This window comes from Microtus oregoni, unplaced genomic scaffold (genome assembly GCF_018167655.1).
Source record: "Microtus oregoni isolate MIOR12 unplaced genomic scaffold, Mior012 000048F_ref0000485, whole genome shotgun sequence".
NCBI lineage: Eukaryota > Metazoa > Chordata > Mammalia > Rodentia > Cricetidae > Microtus > Microtus oregoni.
Genome location: NW_024543222.1, coordinates 15,487,246 through 15,505,324, shown reverse-complemented (window position 1 = coordinate 15,505,324; position 18,079 = coordinate 15,487,246). Strand labels below are relative to the sequence as shown.

Here is an 18,079-nt window from a genome sequence, read left to right as displayed (position 1 = left end):
CCCCCTCTCTCCTGAAAAAGCAGTCCCCAAGATAACCAGAGGACCCCGGCCTAAAAACCGAGGCTCTGAGCTGAGCACGGTATCTGATGCTTGTCACCAACTCCAACACTGAGGAAGATGGAGCTACAGAGTTACAGGCTAGCCTGGGCTACAGAGTGAGTCTCTGTTTAAACATAAAAACAGAAAAAGAAGCCAGGTGTGGTGATGCTTTTAATTTCAGCCCCTGAGGACTAAGATGTGGGGGCCAGCCAAGAATACAGAGAAACTTTTTTTCTTAAAAAAATAAATAAAAAGCCGGGCGGTGGTGGCGCACGCCTTTAATCCCAGCACTTGGGAGGCAGAGGCAGGCGGATCTCTGTGAGTTCGAGACCAGCCTGGTCTACAAGAGCTAGTTCCAGGACAGGCTCCAAAACCACAGAGAAACCCTGTCTCGAAAAACAAAATAAATAAATAAATAAATAAATAAATATAGCCACGCGGTGGCAGCGCACACCTTTAATCCCAGCAAAGGCAGTAGGATCTCTGTGAGTTCGAGGCCAGCCTGGTCTACAGAGCAAGTTCCAGGACAGCTAAGACTGTTACATAGTAAAACCCTGTCTCAAAAGCCAAAGTTAAACCGTGCAGTGGTGGCTTGCATATGCTTTTAATCCAAGCACTTCGGAGGCAGAGGCAGGCAGAACTCTGAGTTTGAGACCAGCCTGGTCTACAGAACAAGTTTGAGGACAGGCCCCAAAGCTACAGAGAAACCCTGTCTCAACGCCCCCCCCCCAAAAAAAACAATTAATTAATTAAAAAATAAAAATAAATGACGAAGAAAACCTCAGGTCCTTCTAGAGTTCCTATGGTAGCTGGCCACACCTCCAGGTGGGTGCATCCATCCCAACAGCTCCTTCTCTCTCTGCTTCCTCTGGAGTTTGTGGTTCATGTGGTTTCTTTGTGAAGTTCATACCCCGTCTAACGGGCATCTAACTGACCACCGGATCTGTAGCCACCCACAATCCGCTGATTGTGTCTGCCCCACCTGTGGCTCCCAGCTTTCCGCCAGTGTTCACAGACAAAGGTTCTTAGCACACCTAAGGAGTCACAGAGACCCCAGGGCCATGGAGAGAGAGAAGAAAAAGACGTGGCTTGGCTGTTGCGTGCTCTGCTGAAGGCCGAAGCACAAGTGTCTTCGGGAGGCCTCTGGTGAACCCAGCCTCCGTCAGCTACGTCTGTAGTGAGGAATCTGGAAAGGGGTGTCCCCACGGCCTGGTCTTCCTGGGTCAGCCTACTGGTCTACCCTGACCCTGGTCTGGCTCCCAGCACTGCTATCATTTTATAACACAGGCGAACTCACAGTTCATCTAAGAGGAGACAGGAACCTGATACTTGATGTGCCGGTGAACTGGGGGTGCTGTGTGCCCCACAAACCCTCGAGACTGTGCAAGACCCTTCCAGCATCCACCTCCACCTTCACCTTCTTCCAGTCGAGGTGGGAGGGTAGGGTTGACCTTTCCTTGGTGATAGTCAGTCACCTTTCCCAGTGGTGAAACCTTTTACCCTAATTCGGTTTACAGGGGGCCGATGGTAAAACTGGAACCAAGATCGCTACACCTCGGGGAGCAGCCCCTCCAGGCCAGAAGGGCACATCCAACGCCACTAGGATCCCGGCCAAGACCACGCCCAGCCCAAAGACCCCTCCAGGCTCAGGTGAGAAGGCTCTCTGGAGTCTTAATCCAGAAGCTTCCAGAAGGTGTAACGCTCGCCTCAGGAGGCCACTGACAATTAGAAACCCCTGGCACCGACTAACAGTTTGCTGCAGTTTGCTGAGTGCTGGAGCATCTGTCTGAGGTGGACAATGAACTCTTGCCTTTCAGCCAATGAAGAGATCTTGCTCATTTTGAAAGCATGAGGAAAACACAATCATGTGGCTAATGAGTGGCAGGGAAGGAGCATGCCCCCTAATCCTTGGCTCTGGGGAGGTAGCCCCAGCATGAGGTGCAGTAGCCGCTTTGGAGGAGCAGTAGCCAGGGCAAGACATCGTGCGGATCTCCCACAAATCCACCTCATGCAGCCGGGATGTTAGGAATCTTCTAGCAAAATTCAAGGGTTTTAGCTGAGCACTGACATGCCATGGTCATTACTCCGGCCTCCTGTAAATAAAATCCAGTTGGCATTGAGAACCTGACCAGGCTACAGTTGGCTGTTTCATGTCCAGTAGAGATACCAGGAACAGAAAGAACCCCTGGGGAGCTGCTCCCAGAAGGCACTTGATGCTATGTGACTGATTCTGTGCTGTCCGGCCTGCATTCCTGGCTCTTGGTGCCACTGCCCTCCTGGCCAGAGGCAGCCCCTATTGCCCGCTGCATGCTTCTGCCTGGCATTGTAAAGGGTACGGCCTGCCAGTTGGGCTGTGTTTACACTAAGTAACTGCATCTGCTATGTCCCTTGTGTGCTGATGATCTACTAGCATTAACGGCGCGTCAAGTGGATTTTCATCCCGGTGCTTTCCCTCAGCGCTGTGCTGGCCCCAGTCACACAGTAGCCTGGAGCAAGTGCTCGCCTTGCTCCTCCAATCTCACCTGCCCTTAGGTGGCTCCACACTGACGGCTGCATCTTCCTCACTGGTCCCGCACCTGTTCCTGCTTCTGTCTCTTATACTAGGTGGACCAGCCAGATGCTGCCACCTGAAGAACTCACAGAGACCCCTGTGAGCCTGATTATAATGAGGCTGTCTGTGGATTTTTCTTTTTAAGCTTCCAAGCAAGAGCAGAGAAAACTACCCCCTGCAGGGGCAAAATCTGAGAGAGGTAATTCCGGGTCCACTGCTCTGGGTGGGCCGACCCTCTTGGTGTGTGTTCTGCCCCTATGCTTGTCTGCAAGGCTGGGAGGGCCTCCTGCTTCCAGCCCAGGCTACCCCAGAGGCCCAGGTTTGAAACATCATGTTTACTTTTCTCCTCAAGTGTGGTTTGTACTGGGGGCATCTGTGAATACCATCCTGGGTGTCTGCATTTCCTTCAGGGACTAGGGCTATTTGTGGGGTGGGGAGCATATGCCTGTGGGGGTGCTGGAGGTTTGGACTGTCTCGAACCTAAGTTCTTTTTTTTTTAAATATTTATTTATTATGTATACAATATTCTGTCTATGTGTATGCCTGCAGGCCAGAAGAGGGCACCAGACCTAATTACAGATGGTTGTGAGCCACCATGTGGTTGCTGGGAATTGAACTCAGGACCTTTGGAAGAGCAGGCAATGCTCTTACCCTCTGAGCCATCTCTCCAGCCCTCGAACCTAAGTTCTAGTGGCAAAGTGTCACTGGTAGGCAGAGGGTTTTGTTGGGCTGAGTTTTTTTTTTTTTCCTCTTTGTTTCTTTTTCTTTTGTTTTGTTTTATTCTGGTCTTTTTGATGACATAAAACAAAGTAGAACTTGAGGGCTAACACCCAAGGTGTCCTTTAACCTACATGTACACATCATGGCCTGCATGCTCCTGCACTCATGTGACACACACATCATAGGCCATATACACTGCACACATCATAGGCCATATACACTGCACACATCAAACACACACAGAAAGTTTTGACACTACTGAGCATGTGGTATCTTCAGCATTTTTCAGACTTGATCAATATTTTGATCTTAGAATCTTAAGAATACACTACTTCACGTAAATATGTAGTAAAGAAAATGGCCGAAGTAAGTTTAGAGCAACTTCAGAAATCGTTAGAAGTTCTTGGGCTGAGTTTTTTTGTTTTGTTTGTTAAGAAATGTCATTTCTGGGTTGGGAGATGGCTCAATGATTAAGAGCACTGGCTGCCCTTCCAGAGGATCTGGGTTCAATTCCCAGCACCCATATAGCAGCTCACAACTGTCTGTAGCTCCAGCAACCTCATACAGCCTAACCAATGTACATAAAATAAAAAAAAATCATTTTGAAAAAAAGAAGAGGAATTATATTTCACTCTTGAGATGTTACAGACAGATGTGAGCCGCCATGTGGATGCGGGGAATAGAATCTGAGTCCTCTGAAAGAATAGCCAGTGCTCTTAACTACTGAGCCACCTCTCTGTCGGGGGTCTAAACCCCTACACCTCTCCACACACCCCCAATACCCTTCTCAAAATAAGGTCATGAGGGCTCCAATCCCCCACATCTTTCAGATGAGGACGTGGGCATAGTGAGGGTCATTGGCTCACTCAAGGTACTTCGCTAGTGTGAAGAAAAGAACATAAGTCACCACCGTCCTGTGTCCCAGGGGGCATGTAGGCAGAGCTAATCCCAGAATAGCGGTGGCTCCACATATCCCAGAACTTTGATGCTTTAGGGGTTACTAAGACCTGGAAGTGGAGACTGAACATTGGTGTATGGGCAGAGATTGGCTGCAGTAAGCGTGTTTGCTGCGATGTTTCTCCTGCGGGTTGGAAAGCCTAAGAAAGGCCAGTTTTGCAGGCCTCTATCAGATCTGGATGGGGGCCCAAAAATTTGCATATCACAGGTCCCATCTCCTGCCGAGAACAGCAGAGGTTTTCAAACACAAAACAAAAAACTTATGGGTGTGGGGGCTCAGTGAACTCTAGGTGTGTCTGCGGCTTACTTAGTACTAGCACAGAAGGGTGTGGGGGTGAAGGACGAAGGGAGAAGGATGGACAGAGCCTGCCCAGAAGTCCAGGCAGCCTTCCTGGAACTGATGGTGTTGGGAAAGGTGTGTGGGGAAGGGCATTCGCGGACTGGAAGGGCAAGGCAGGGTTCAGCAGTGGGGGGTGTGTGGCTTGTATGGAAAGCTCTGTGGTTCCTGCTTCGGCAGCCCTACAGTTAGAAGAGCCTGGATGTGCCCCTGGCAGCCTCAGATCTGCCCTGTGAGGGAAGGGTCTGGAGGATCCCAGCTTGAAGACTGCCCTGGGGCCCTGTCATTGCATCACCTCAGTTAAGGAAGGACAGGTAGAAGGGGGTTTGTGGAGCCACACCCCATCACTTCCTTCTTCAAGGCGAGACCTCAGCTCAGTGAAAGGGGGTGACACACAGCTCGCTAGAACCCATCTCCTGACTTCAGGACACGTCAGGGCTTGGGGAGAGTCGGGCCATCCCCGGAGGAGGTACCATGTGCTGGAGCACTGATGAGTTGAGAAATAGTTGTCACTGTGTCTAAGTGGCAGGGCAGGAGCAGACACTTCTTCACAAATGGGCCTCTCCCAGATTCCCCTCTGGAGCCTAGCAGTGGGTCACACACACACCCCACCCCCACCCCCGTCCAGTGGCCTCAGGGACTTCACAGATCCCCATCCACCTGGCCTCAGTTCCTTCCTCTCTCCCCACCCTCCAGGTGAACAACCAAAATCCGGAGAACGCAGCGGCTACAGCAGCCCTGGCTCCCCTGGGACCCCTGGCAGTCGCTCCCGCACCCCATCCCTACCAACGCCGCCCACCCGGGAGCCCAAGAAGGTGGCAGTGGTCCGCACTCCCCCCAAGTCGCCCTCTGCCAGTAAGAGCCGCCTACAGACCGCCCCTGTGCCCATGCCGGACCTGAAGAATGTCAAGTCCAAGATTGGCTCCACTGAGAACCTGAAGCACCAACCAGGAGGTGGCAAGGTAAGGGCTTGACCAGCTGCGCGAGTCAGGTCAGGGTGCAGCCTCCGAAAGGGCCCAGCACACAGGCCACCAAAGCACCAGCTCCTCCCTCCCTCTCTTTAGCCTTGCTAATTGGACAGTGGATTTCCCTGGGGACTGCCCAGGTTGGGCTTGGTCTTCCCACTTGGTTCTGGGGAAATTCGAGGTTTTACTATATGACTGTCATGAAATTTCGAGGCCCTGAGGCACCCCCTTCCTTGCTTTTCATCCGAGCATTGCTCAGGCTGACTGACATGTCCTCAGGGTTCTAGAATCTGTGACTGAGAGATTATGTGGGTGTCAGCAGGCCTGACTCCCCGCTGAGTTTCTCCCGAGTCGTCCTCTGTGCACCAGGGATGTCTTACCTTGAGTCCTAGGCTCATTTTATGAAGACATTAGCCCTGTGGGATTGGGTTCACTCTCCTGACCTCATTTCAACACAGTCCTTGATCTAAAGGTCTTATCTCCAAACATACTTCCATTGTGATGTTAGGGTGTCAACATGTAAATGAGGGAACACACAGTCTGTCCCCTCCCACCCAGCACCGGAGTAAGGGAAAGCCAATGAGGGACTTGACGCTGTGATCCATTGCTGAGTCTGCTGTCCTTGTCTTCTGGACAGCGTACTCCTGGGGCAGCACACCTCTGGGGTGCTAAGGCAGCTCCGCAGACTTTAGGGACAATGCTTAGTTGCTGGGGGGAAGTTGGCTATAGCCCCCATGGGTACCTTGCCTGAAGTCCTGTGTTTTGTTGTGGGAAAGCCTTAGGCCCTCCCATTCGCTCTGCACAGTGGGCTTTGCACAGCATCTGGGTCAAAGGACATAACTCGTGTCTTCTTTTCTCCAGGCCGGAGGCTGGCTTTAGGTTAATGTCACTGGGTATCAACTTGGACCATTGACTTGGTCCTAGCTTGTGAACCCTGAGAGTCACCTGTGCTCTCTGACCCCCGCAGATATCTACCAGCCTATTTCAGAAGGGGCCCTGGAGCCAGCTGTGACATTTGAGAGGACCACAAGCTTGAGGCCAAGCCTCAAAAAAATAGGCAAGCACATGGTGGTACAAATCCTTAATCCCAGCACTCAGGAGACAGTCAGGTAGATCTGTGGTATGTGAGTTCCAGGCCAGCCTGGTCTATGCAAATGATCTGCAGGCTAGCCTGCTTCAGAGAAAAGGAGGAAGAGGAGGAAAAACCCCACAAAGCCACATGCTTGCCTCTGAGGAAAATGAACAATGCGATTGCAGTGACTTGCTTTAGCAAACAGGCACACGGTGGCCATCAGCACCTTCCTGGTCCCAGTCCCAGGCCCTGGAGCTCCTCTGGTAGCCACCAGCTGCCCATACCCCCAGTGACAGGACGAAGCTGTGGGTGTGGAGCTGGACCCTCCCCGGGGAAGAGGACCAACGGGCAGAAGAGGATGTGCGTTCTGAACACCACGGCCAGCAGCTCCGTGTGCCGCTCCCACCTCTGAGCCAGGCCTACGCAAAGGCCCCTCTTGCAGAGGAAGAGATGATGACGGTTTATTTGTTGCTCACTTGTTGCATTGCAGGGGATGCTGGAGGGAGGGGGAAAAGTGTCTCTCGGCAGCAGCGGCTCTGGTTCCATAAAGATCCCATTGTGGCTTCCCATGTGGTTTATAGAAGGAAAGGTTCATGGGACCCGCATGGCTTGATCAGGACTTGAGCAGAGCTAACTCCGAAGCTACTCGGAGTCTCTGTCGGCACCACAGCTGCCATCTGCCATTTGACTTCATTGTCTCCAGACTCCTAGTCCTCATCCACTTCTCAAAAATGACTGTTAGGGCCGGCAAGATGGCTCCAGAACCCCCGTGGGTGGAGAGAACTGACTCCTGCAGGCTGTCCTCTGAAGTGCGCACCCAACAGATTAAAAATGTCAAAACAAGAACAAATGGCCTTGGGCAGTAGTGGCGCACACTTTTTATCCCAGCACTGCCTCCGGCAGAGGCAGGCAGATCTCTGTGAGTTCAAGACCAGCCTGGTCTACGAGAGCTAGTTCCAGGACAGGCTCCAAAGCTATAGAGAAACCTTGTCTCGAAAAAATCAAAAACAAGTGACCTCTTAGAAGCTGCATCTCGGGACACCTGTGACTGTCACTATCCCGGGTGTCAGGAGTTAGGACTTCCCAGACTCTATGAAGCACCTAACTGGTTCTCCCATCTTCTTTCCCAGCCTCAGCACCAAGACTAGGAGGCAGACCCATCAGGGCTTTTGTGGGACGCATAGTGCGCAGTACCTGCAACTCAGAGACCTTGAGGCTGACAGCCTGTCTCCTCACCACCCCTCATGCCAGTCTCGACTGCTGCCAGGCCCCTGTCCCTTCTGCCCCTTTCCTGTTCATGCCCCTTCCTTGCTGGCTCTTCCTGTTCCCATTTCAGGTCCTGGACAGCACTGTGTCCAGTGATCTCTGTCACTCTGGTGACCCCAAACTGGGCTCTTCAGTCTCACCCCTGCTGCCTACCCCTTGGGAACGTCAGGTTCTTGCTTTATCCTGAACTGCAAGGCCACCACCAGCTTAGAACGCCCTTCCCTCTTCTCTCTTCCCCCTGAACTCCCCTGTCTAGTTAGCCTTGAGCATCCTGATAACTGAGGGGAACTCAGCTCCCCGAGGCCTTGAGGGCAGTGAGCCCTCACGAAACAGGGCTGCTGGGTGTCATCAAGGACTCAGCAGAGCCTGCAGTGTAGGCAGAGGATGGTTGCCCTGTCAGGCCCTGCCCAGTGTGAGGTGGCTTGCCAGGTTGGACAGCTCTTTCAAATGAATACCAGGAACTGGCCTGAACAGGGAGTACAGCATTCTGCAACGTTCCGCAGAAGGAAGGGCTCGGCCGGCCCCATCTGAGGAACTGTGCTGGGTAGTAATGATGTTTTGCCCATATCCTCACAGGGCTAGAAGGAACAGCGTGACTTGTCCTGGGAGCGGTGACAGCATGGGAAGTGACAGACAGAGCCAAGAATAGCCTCCCTCACATTCTTTGAGGGCAGGAGGGTTGTCCTAACAAGCCTCAGCCCTTCAAGCAAAGAGCTACGCAATGACAAGCCATTTATTTTGGGTTGATGGACAGGGCCGGTAACGCCCCCTGATGAAAGATTCGCAGAGCTGAGTTGACATCTTGGGTCCCTGGAATGTTTGCTTAATGAGACCCTATCTCAGAATCATTAACCGCCGGCCATGAAAGGGCAAAATTCTAAGAGTCCTGAAGAGTAGGGCCAGGGATGTAACTCCATTGGCAGAGCGTTTGCCTCGCATGCATGAGGCCCTGGGTTCAGTCCACAGCACCAGATAGACACTTTGTGGTATGGTGCAGACAGGAACTCCCAAAACTCCAGAGAAGCAGGAGGATGAGAAGTTCAAGGTGGAGCTCCGTTGCTTGGATTATTATTATTATTATGTGTAATGATAATATAATATAATAATGTGATTTTAAAAAGAGCCTGGTGAGATGGCTCAGTGGGTTAAAGGTGTTTGTTGTTAAGTCTGACGACCTGAGTCCGATTCCCAGGGCCCATGATGCTGCAAGGTGTCTCCCGCTTGCAGGTTGTCCTCCAGGCTTCAGGTCCCCACTTCCCCCACAGAAAATGAATGACATGGCCGGGCAGTTAAGAGCGCTTGCTCTCGCAAAGAACCAGAGTTCCAGTCTCAGCACCCACCGTGGACAGCTCACAAACTGCTTGTGACTCTGGCCCAGGACATCTGCCACTTTCCTCTGACTTCCTTGGGTATCACACAGACAGCCAGCCAGCCAGACAGACAGACAGACACACACACACAATAAAAAGTACACTGGGGTCGGCGAGATGGCTCAAGTGAAGGGTGCTTGCCACAAAACCTGACCACTTACCTGAGTTTGACCCCCAGGACCTGGTGGAAGGAGAGAACCGACTCCAACAGGTTTTCCTCCGATGACCACAAGCACACTGTATCATGTTCACATCTCTACAGCCGCACAAATAAATACATGTAATTTACATTTTTGGGGGGGGACGGTTCGAGACAGGGTTTCTCTGTAGCTTTGGTGCCTGTCCTGGAACTAGCTCTGTTGCCCAGGCTGACCTTGAACTCCCAGAGATTCGCCTGCCTCTGCCTCCAGAGTGCTGGGATAGCTGAAATTAAAGGCGTGCGCCACCACCGCCCATGATTTTCATTGCTACTTTGTAACTGTAGTTTTGCTACTGTTATGAATCATAATTAAATATCTGTCTTCCAGTGGTCTTAGGTGACCCATAAAAGGGTCGCTCTTACCCCCAAGGAGTTCTCCACTCAGGTTGAGAACCACTGCTCTAGAGAATGGAGCCCTGGGAAGCCCACCTTAGATCGTTCTGTCCAGTGGCTTCTCACGGGGCATGAAATGCAGTGAGTGCTGTATTCTTGGGATGGAGGAGACCACGCGTTGTAAGTATTCATCCGTGACCGGTGAATCTGTGAAGGTGGAGGCAGGGAAACTGTAGTTCAAGGCCAGCCTCAGTTACGTAGTGAGTTCAAGGCCAGCCTGGGCTACCTTCAAAAAAATTTAATTATAGAAATTCACACACATTAAGTAACAGGAGGTGACAGTGAAGTAAGAGATGAAAGGACGTGCTAGGGGTGTGGCTCAGGGACCCAGGTCCCCTCCTGACACTAACACCTAACCTGTAGCCTGGGATCCTTGAGAGTTTGTCTTGTTCTTTTGTTTTGGTTTGGTTTTTTTGGGTTTTGTTGTTGTTATTTCGAGACAGGGTTTCTCTGTAGCTTTGGGGCCTGTCCTGGAACTAGCTCTTGAAATCAGGCTGGCCTCGAACTCACAGAGATCCGCCTGCTGAGCCTTTACCTGCTGAGCCATCTTGCTGGTCCATTAGTATTAGTATTAGTGGTATTTAGTTTTTTGAGACTTGCTATGTAGAAGAAGCTACATAGGTTTGCCCTACGATTCTCCTGGTTCAGCCTCCCAAGGGCTGGGGTTACAGGCATAAGCCACCACAATTGGTGCATAAGTATTCTTCTTTAAGACCTAAGAAGATCATAGGGAAAATGTGAAAACCTTTATCTGTTAATTAATTAATTCTGGGACAGGGTCTCCTGTAGCTCAGGCTAACCTTGAACTCACTCTGAAGCCAAGAATGACCTTGAATTCACTCACCTCTACTTCCTGGGTGCTGGGATTACAAGTGGGAGCCACTTAAAACAACAACAACAGGCTGGGCGGTGGTGGCACACACCTTTAATCCCAGCACTCAAGAGGCAGAGGCAGTTGAATCTCCGTGAGTTCCAAGATAGCCAGCGCTGTATAGTGAGACCCTGTCTTAAAACGAAAAGAAAGAAAGAAAGAAATTGCACTTCTTTCTAAACTAGTTTTTGGCTAGTGTTCAAGCATGGAAGCAGCCTGGTTGGCTGAGCAGTTGGAGCGCTCCTCTGAAGATTTCCAAGTCCCACAAGTCAAAAGTTTGCAGAGCCTGGGAACACCAAGGGCAAAGGGTTGCTATATTACAGGTGACCACCAGGTGGCGATGGAGCGCTGTAGACATCCGCCTCCACTCCTGGACCACCCATAGTTGTTGCTTCTCTGCAATGGTTATCTTTCCTGCTCCCTTGGTCTTTTTCTATCTCTCATCTCGGCTCGGCTCATTTCTCTGTTTCTGTCCATCCCATTCTCCTTCTCTTTCACCAATGGTCATATGGAAATATGAGTTTTTAAAAATTTTTAACATTCATTTAAGTGTGTGTGTGTGTGTGTGTATTTAGGGGTAGGAGTTGGAAGTGGAAGTGTTTTCAATGTATTTTATTTTTTGGACAGGGGCTCATTTATTCCAAGCTGCCCTCCTGTGGCTGAGAATGGCCTTGAACTTCTGATGTTCTTGCTCTACCTCCCAAGTGCTAAGATTACAGGCTTGCATTACCACATCCAGTTTTATACGGTGTGAGGGCTTGAACCTAGGGCCTTATGCATGCTGGGAAAATTCTCTATCAACTAGCCTACGTCCCCAGTCACCGTTGAAAGGACAGCCTTAATAGTGGCTGGCCTTGCTGGGCAGTGGTGGTGCATGCATTTAATCCCAGTACTTGGGAGGCAGAGGCAGGTCGATCTCAGTGAGTTCGAGACCAGCCTGGTCTACAGAGCGAGTTCTAAGAGAGCCAGGGCTGTTACACAGAGAAACCCTGTCTCGAAAAACAAAAAAAGCAAAACAATAGTAGCATAATAACAGTGGCTGGCCTTGGTACTTCATTGCCTTTCCCAGGTTGACTGGACTGAATACAAGCAGGCTTTCAGCATCCATCCCCGAGCTTTCTGTGGGCCCAGCTGCCCACACCAGGTTCATTGCCCAAATGAGGCATTGCCCTGGCCCACTGTCCAAGTGAGGCCCAGCCCAGCGCTGCTAGCACCACTCTGAAAGCTCCTTCATCTAGAGGCTTGGGGCCAAGAAGGGATCCCCCAACAGTTCTGAACCCAAGCAGACCCAGAACAAGGCCCACCAAGGACTTGAAATGGCTTTGGGGGTCTCTGGGAAGTGGGTAAATTAAAGTGGACCCGGCCAGATTCTCAGGACTGCTTCCTGACCACAGCCACTTCCCTCCTGAACAGAAGGCTCTCAGATGGAAACATCCTCTCCCTCGGGGGTATTTCCAGTGTCTAGTCAGAGCCAAAGCCCAGTTCGGCAGAACCGTATATGCCACTGTTGCTACGACTCAGGTTTCACAATGCCAACCACCGCCCTCTTCTCCGCACTCTGCAAAGGGCATTGGCTTAACGTGGCCAGTAACCATAATTCCAGTCTGCTTTGTAAATATCTGTCCATGCCAAAACCCACAACAGTGTGTTTCTTTTCCAAGAGGTTAGAATAAGAACCAACCACCCAGGGAGGTGGGGGTGTCTCTGTATGTGATTGCTTAATGTCCTGTGACTAATTTGGTTTCTTTGTATCCAGAAGACAGCTACCTTCCTCCAAAAACTGTTGTCTTTGTTAAGTACAGAGTTATATAATCATTCGTGTTTCCTTTTTCTCGTTGGCTTCCAGGAAGCTCAGTGCTGAATCTAAAAGCCCTAACTGCATATCTCAGTGATTACCCTGTGTTGTGACACCACCCTTTTATGTCTCCTTGTTTTAACTGAGTCTGTGTTTTCTTTTTTTATTGATATTTATTGAGCTCTACATTTTTCTCTGCTCCCCTCCCTGCCTCTTCCCTCCCCCCTTCAACCCTCCCCCAAGGTCCCCATGCTCCCAATTTACTCAGGAGATCTTCTCTTTGTCTACTTTCTACTTCCCGTGTAGATTAGATCTATGTACGTCTCTCTTAGTGTCTGCATTGTTGTCTAAGTTCTCTGGGATTGTGGTTTGTAGGCTGGCTTTCTTTGCTTTATGTTTAAAAATCACCTATGAGTGAGTACATATGATAATTGTCTTTCTGGGTCTGGGTTACCTCACTCAAAATAATGTTTTCTAGCTCCATCCACCTTCCTGCAAAATTCAAGCTGTTGTTATTTTTTTCTGCTGTGTAGTACTCCATTGTGTAAGTGTACCACGTTTTCCTTATCCATTCTTCAGTCAAGGGACAGTTAGGTTGTTTCCAGGTTCTGGCCATGACAAACAATGCTGCTATGAACATAGTTGAGCACATGTCCTTGTGGCACGATTGATCATTCTTTGGATATATACCCAAAAGTGGTATTACTAGGTCTTGAGGAAGGTTGTTTCCTAATTTTCTGAGAAATCACCATTCTGATATCCAAAGGGGCTATACCAGCTTGCATTCCCACCAGCAGTGCAGAAGTGTTCCCTTTTCCCCACAACCTCTCCAGCATAAGTTGTCATCAGTGTTTTTGATTTTGGCCATTCTTACAGGTGTAAGATGGAATCTCACAGTTGTTTTGATTTGCATTTCTCTGATGACTAAGGATGTTGAACATTTCCTTGTACTCCAATTTTTTTATTTATTGGATTATATGATCTTTTGGTGTCTAATTTCTTGAGTTCTTTGTATATTTTGGAGATCAGACCTCTGTCTGATGTGGGGTTAGTGAAGATCTTTTTCCATCCTGTAGGCTGTCGTTTTGTCTTGTTGACTGTGTCCTTTGCTTTACAAAAGCTTTTCAGTTTCAGGAGGTCCCATTTATTAATTGTTTCTCTCAGTGTCTGTGCTGCTGGGGTTTTATTTAGGAAGTGGTCCCCTGTGCCAATGTATTCAAGTGTACTTCCCACTTTCTCTTCTATAAGGTTCAGTGTGGCTGGCTTTATGTTGAGGTTTTTAATCCATTTGGACTTGAGTTTTGTGCATGGTGATTGATATTCGGGTCTTCTATTCAGTTCCAGAGTCTGTATTTTCTAATTCTAAACTGCTCCCGGTCTAGTTTTCTAGAACTCACAGAGATCCACCTGCCTCTGTCTCCCGAGTGCTGGAATTAAAGGTGTGCGCCACCACTGCTGGCTTATTTTTACAGAGGTATCATACTAGGCTCAGGCTGGCCTGAAGCTCACTATGTATGTAGTTCAGGAACTCCCCTTGTGAGAGCCTGGCACTGCCAAACGCCCACAGAGAGGAGCAAAACAAGCTGCTGGCTTTGTCAGCAGGGGGTCCAGGGAGCTGAGTCCCCTTTCAGGAGGCCATTTGGAGGACTGGATTGAGCGTGTTTAGAACACCTGTCGTTTCAACTTAGAAGTCGTGTTTCTAGGAGTCTGTGCCATGAAGATGATCCACAATACGGAAACATTCCTTGCCAAGATATGTTCACAGTGGGCTGTTCATACTGAACACGGAGTCGATGCAAATATTTGGTAGCCCAGGAACAGTCCGGACAGTGAGTTCGCTTCTGGAGAGCAATTTTACCCATCTTGGCTAGCAGCTATGAGGCAGACAGTAAGCCAGCGCTGTGGAGGAACTGGAGGCAGGAGGCCTTGGTGTTCAAGGTCATGCCTAGCTACACACTGAGTTTTGAGACCAGCTTGGGATACATGAGACTCTTTCCAAAATCTGAAACCATGTCTGTGAAAGATAAAAAAAAAAAAATCACTTTTTTATCCACGTAAACCAGATTTCCAATATTCAAACCCTAGGTCAGGGCTAGGTTTAGACTTTCCCCAGTGCCCCACAGTTTGAGAACAGCCAGTAGCTCCTCCAGCTGCCACCTCAAAGGGAAGGAGAGCTTCTTCTGAAGCCAAATGTGAGTGACCATGGTCCCAGAACATGAATTTAGGTCACCCCCAAATAACACATTCTGATCTGATGATAGTGTAGTGAAGGTTTCCTAATAACACAATAGAATGAAATTATAAATGGAGGTAGTTTTAAAAATTTTTTAAATTTCAACTTAAGCTGGTCAGGTAGTGCACACCCTTAATCCCAGCCCCTGGGGGGCAGAGGCAGGCAGATTTCTCTAAATTCAAGGTTAGACTGGCCTACGAAGTGAGTTTTGGCACAGCCAGGGCTACCTAGTGAAATCCTGTCTCAAAACAGGCCCCTCCCCCCCAAAAAAAGAGCTAAAAAGTATTTTTAAATATTTATTTATTGCATGTATGAGTGTGTGTGCCACTGCACGCATGTGGGAGGGGACGTGTGTAGTCTGGTGGCAACCATCTTCACCCTCACCAAACCATCCGCCATCTCAACTCAAGACAATTTGGCTGGGAACCTTCACATTCCAACTCTCCAGCGGCGCGAGGAATCTTAGACGCTGTCTTGCACGGGCGTGGGCTTTGGGGGGTTTGTTGTTTTTCTTCTGAGAACTGGACACAGGGGACTCCCTGTTTACACTCGTCACTCCACTCCAACCTTCCCACATCTGTTCTCGAGTCCCCAGTCCCATTTTCGTTCAGATCCATTTTGTGATCTCTGAGTCTAGTAGGTTGGCAGTGTGCCTTCTCAGGCAGCTTCCTTGCAGCCCGCACCCCCCAGGAGGCGGGGCTCAGACCTGGTTCTCCCCAGCAGCACGCAGGTCAGGGGTCACTGCGCTGGGTGTGGTCATCACTCATTCTCTTTTCTGGCTATCAAAGGTGCAGATAATTAATAAGAAGCTGGATCTTAGCAACGTCCAGTCCAAGTGCGGCTCGAAGGACAATATCAAACACGTCCCGGGCGGCGGCAGTGTGAGTACAGTCACACGCTCCCTGCAGTGCGCTGCAGCCTTTGCTGAGACACGTGTCATAAGTGTGTACTTGGGAAACATTGCAGAGAATAAATCCCCGCAGGCTCAGGGCCTCTGGTGTCCCTACACTTAGGTTTGCTGCCCCCAGACTCCCCTCCCCATGTTCAGTGAAGAACCCAGCAGAATCGGGACAGCAACTGGCTCCGGCTGGCCCTTCCCTGAGAAGCTGGGTCCCCGCAGTACCGTGCCCATGTCCCTAGAAGCCCCACAGCCTGCTAGAAATGGGCTGAAGACTGTGGCACCCAAGCCTGGACTGTCACCTCTCCGGAGCCTCATCTCTGGAACAGTTCTTCTGTGGATGGACGGTCCATATGATCTGAGCAGATGCTAAGGGCTTCCTGTCCCATGTCAACGGCAGAGAGGGTCCTAGTCACCCTCCATTTCTCATCTGGGAAGCAATTCCTAAGCCTCAGTTAAAGTTTAAAACCAGCCCCCACTCACCCCCCCCCCCAATACAGGGACTCTGGCTGCAAAGAGTCTAAGAGAGCTTGCGGGTGGTATCTATTGCCCGAGTCCGGTTTGCCAGAGAAGATTGCTTAGGGTTTTAAATTTGTCCTCTATACACCACTGGGGACCCAGCTTATCGGCAAGTGAGTCAGTGCGAGATGTTCTCAGGCTTCCCTGATGGGCTTAAAGACTCCAATATCCTCCTGGCTAGCCTGTGTCCACAGGGCAGGATATGCAAACTGGCCTGGGTTTCTCCAGGCCAATTCCTTCATCCCCAGCTCTGGGTCAGTCCCAGGAGAAGCCCTGGCTCTCTGAGAGAGTTCCTGCTGGCTCAATCTTGTGACTGTGTGCCCTGGCCCACAGGGTTTATTCTTGCAATGTGCTTCTGCCTCCTGCCCTGGCACCTGCCCTGCCTTCTGCCTCTCGGACCTTTGGCCCCAGAGCAGCAAGTGCTGGCCTTGTGGCTACTGCTTCTTATGCTTCCTCACGGTGTCTGCTGTTTCCTCTGTCCTCTACTCACGGTGCTCCTGCCATCCCCACCCTGTACTTGTGTTTTTTTGCTTCAGAAGGAGAGGCACGGCTGTTGGCTACACTGTAGTTATTGTCCAGCCTGATGCCCTCTCTGTGTACATTCAATAAACTGTTCTAGAAAGAGATGGGTGGGGGAAAGAGATGGTCACTAACGACTCCCATTGCTGTCTTTGTCCCTGGGCCCTTTAATGTTGTCATTTAGGGTGTGTTGACCTCCCAGCCCAGGCCTGCTGTGGTTGGGGAGGAAAGACAGGGCATCTGGTTTGGCTCATGTCTGGCCTGCTGCTGGGGCTGAAGGCTCTGGCTCCAGTGGGCTGCAGAGGGCGGATGCCCCTGCAGGGGAAATGGGGAAGAGCCAGTGCAGGGCAGCTCTGGTCACATGCTGGTTGCCTGATGAGGCTCCAGTGCCCAGGATGTCAGGGAACTTTCCTAATGTGTGCAGCAGTGTGTCAGCCTGTGGACTGACCTATGACCTTATATAGAGTCACAAGATAAACTATGGGCTGACCATGAGGACTGTCCTTGGCCTGTGGCCACTGTTGTCTACAGGATGGACCTGTAGAGAAAGCTCTCTTGAGGGAGGGAGCTGGTGGTTATAGCCTCTGGCATTTTGGGTTGCAGGATCCCTGGCCTGGACTGCACATCTGGCTTGTTGCTGGCTCTTGCTAGGGTAGAGGGACTTGCAGCAGGCAGGCTGCTCCTCCATCTGTGCCTCCTGGCTGGGCTGTGGCCTCCTCTCTAGGGCTGCTTCCCCACGCCCCGTGCATTCCTTCCTCCTCTGGTCATTCCAGGCTTCCAACATCTCTTACCCTGCCACACCCTGCCACTGACTCGAGACTCTACCTGGGCCTGGAAGAGTGAGGCTCTGGTCCCTCTAGCATTCCTGTCTCCTCTTGGAGATCTCAGGCTCCCATGGGTTACAGAGCGCAAGTTCTCCTGTTGGGGGAGCCAACCCCTTTGCTCTCCCATCATCACCTGCCCCAGAACTCCCACTATACCCTGGAAATGTCTGCAGAAAGTCTTCGGGACCATCTGCTCTTCGTCCACTTTCACAGGGGCAGGGTGACACCCCAGCACACTGACGTGTGACTCCAGCACACTGACCGGTGAGGCCACAGCCCGCCTCTTCCATCAAGTCCATTAGCAGAAAAAGAAACACATTGCGCGCACACACACACACACGCGCGCGCGCACACACACACACACACACACACACGCACACACCCCACAACACAGCATACAATCAGCACAGCTCTCCATGAAAATGAGAGGGGTCTGTCCGTTTAGCCATCTATAGAACCTTGCTTTGCCAACTCTCACATGGACAGGAGATGACCCTCTCCCTCACTGGAATGACCCCACTGGTGGCCTATATAGGAGACCCATTTGGAAG

General features: G+C 50.7%; 1 protein-coding gene across 13 annotated transcripts in view; it reads left to right on the top strand.

The window, feature by feature from the left end:
* Positions 1-18,079, top strand: part of Mapt (microtubule associated protein tau) — a 97,432-nt gene that overhangs the window by 69,389 nt on the left and 9,964 nt on the right. For 7 of the 13 annotated variants that reach the window (XM_041635534.1, XM_041635535.1, XM_041635537.1 and 4 more), the window contains 3 exons: positions 1,557-1,689; positions 5,301-5,566; positions 15,557-15,649. In XM_041635534.1, the coding sequence (XP_041491468.1) occupies positions 1,557-1,689; positions 5,301-5,566; positions 15,557-15,649 (492 nt within the window). Of the gene's footprint in view, positions 1-1,556; positions 1,690-2,735; positions 2,790-5,300; positions 5,567-15,556; positions 15,650-18,079 lie in introns of all 13 variants that reach the window. The other 6 variants (XM_041635536.1, XM_041635546.1, XM_041635544.1 and 3 more) reach the window with 2 other exon arrangements.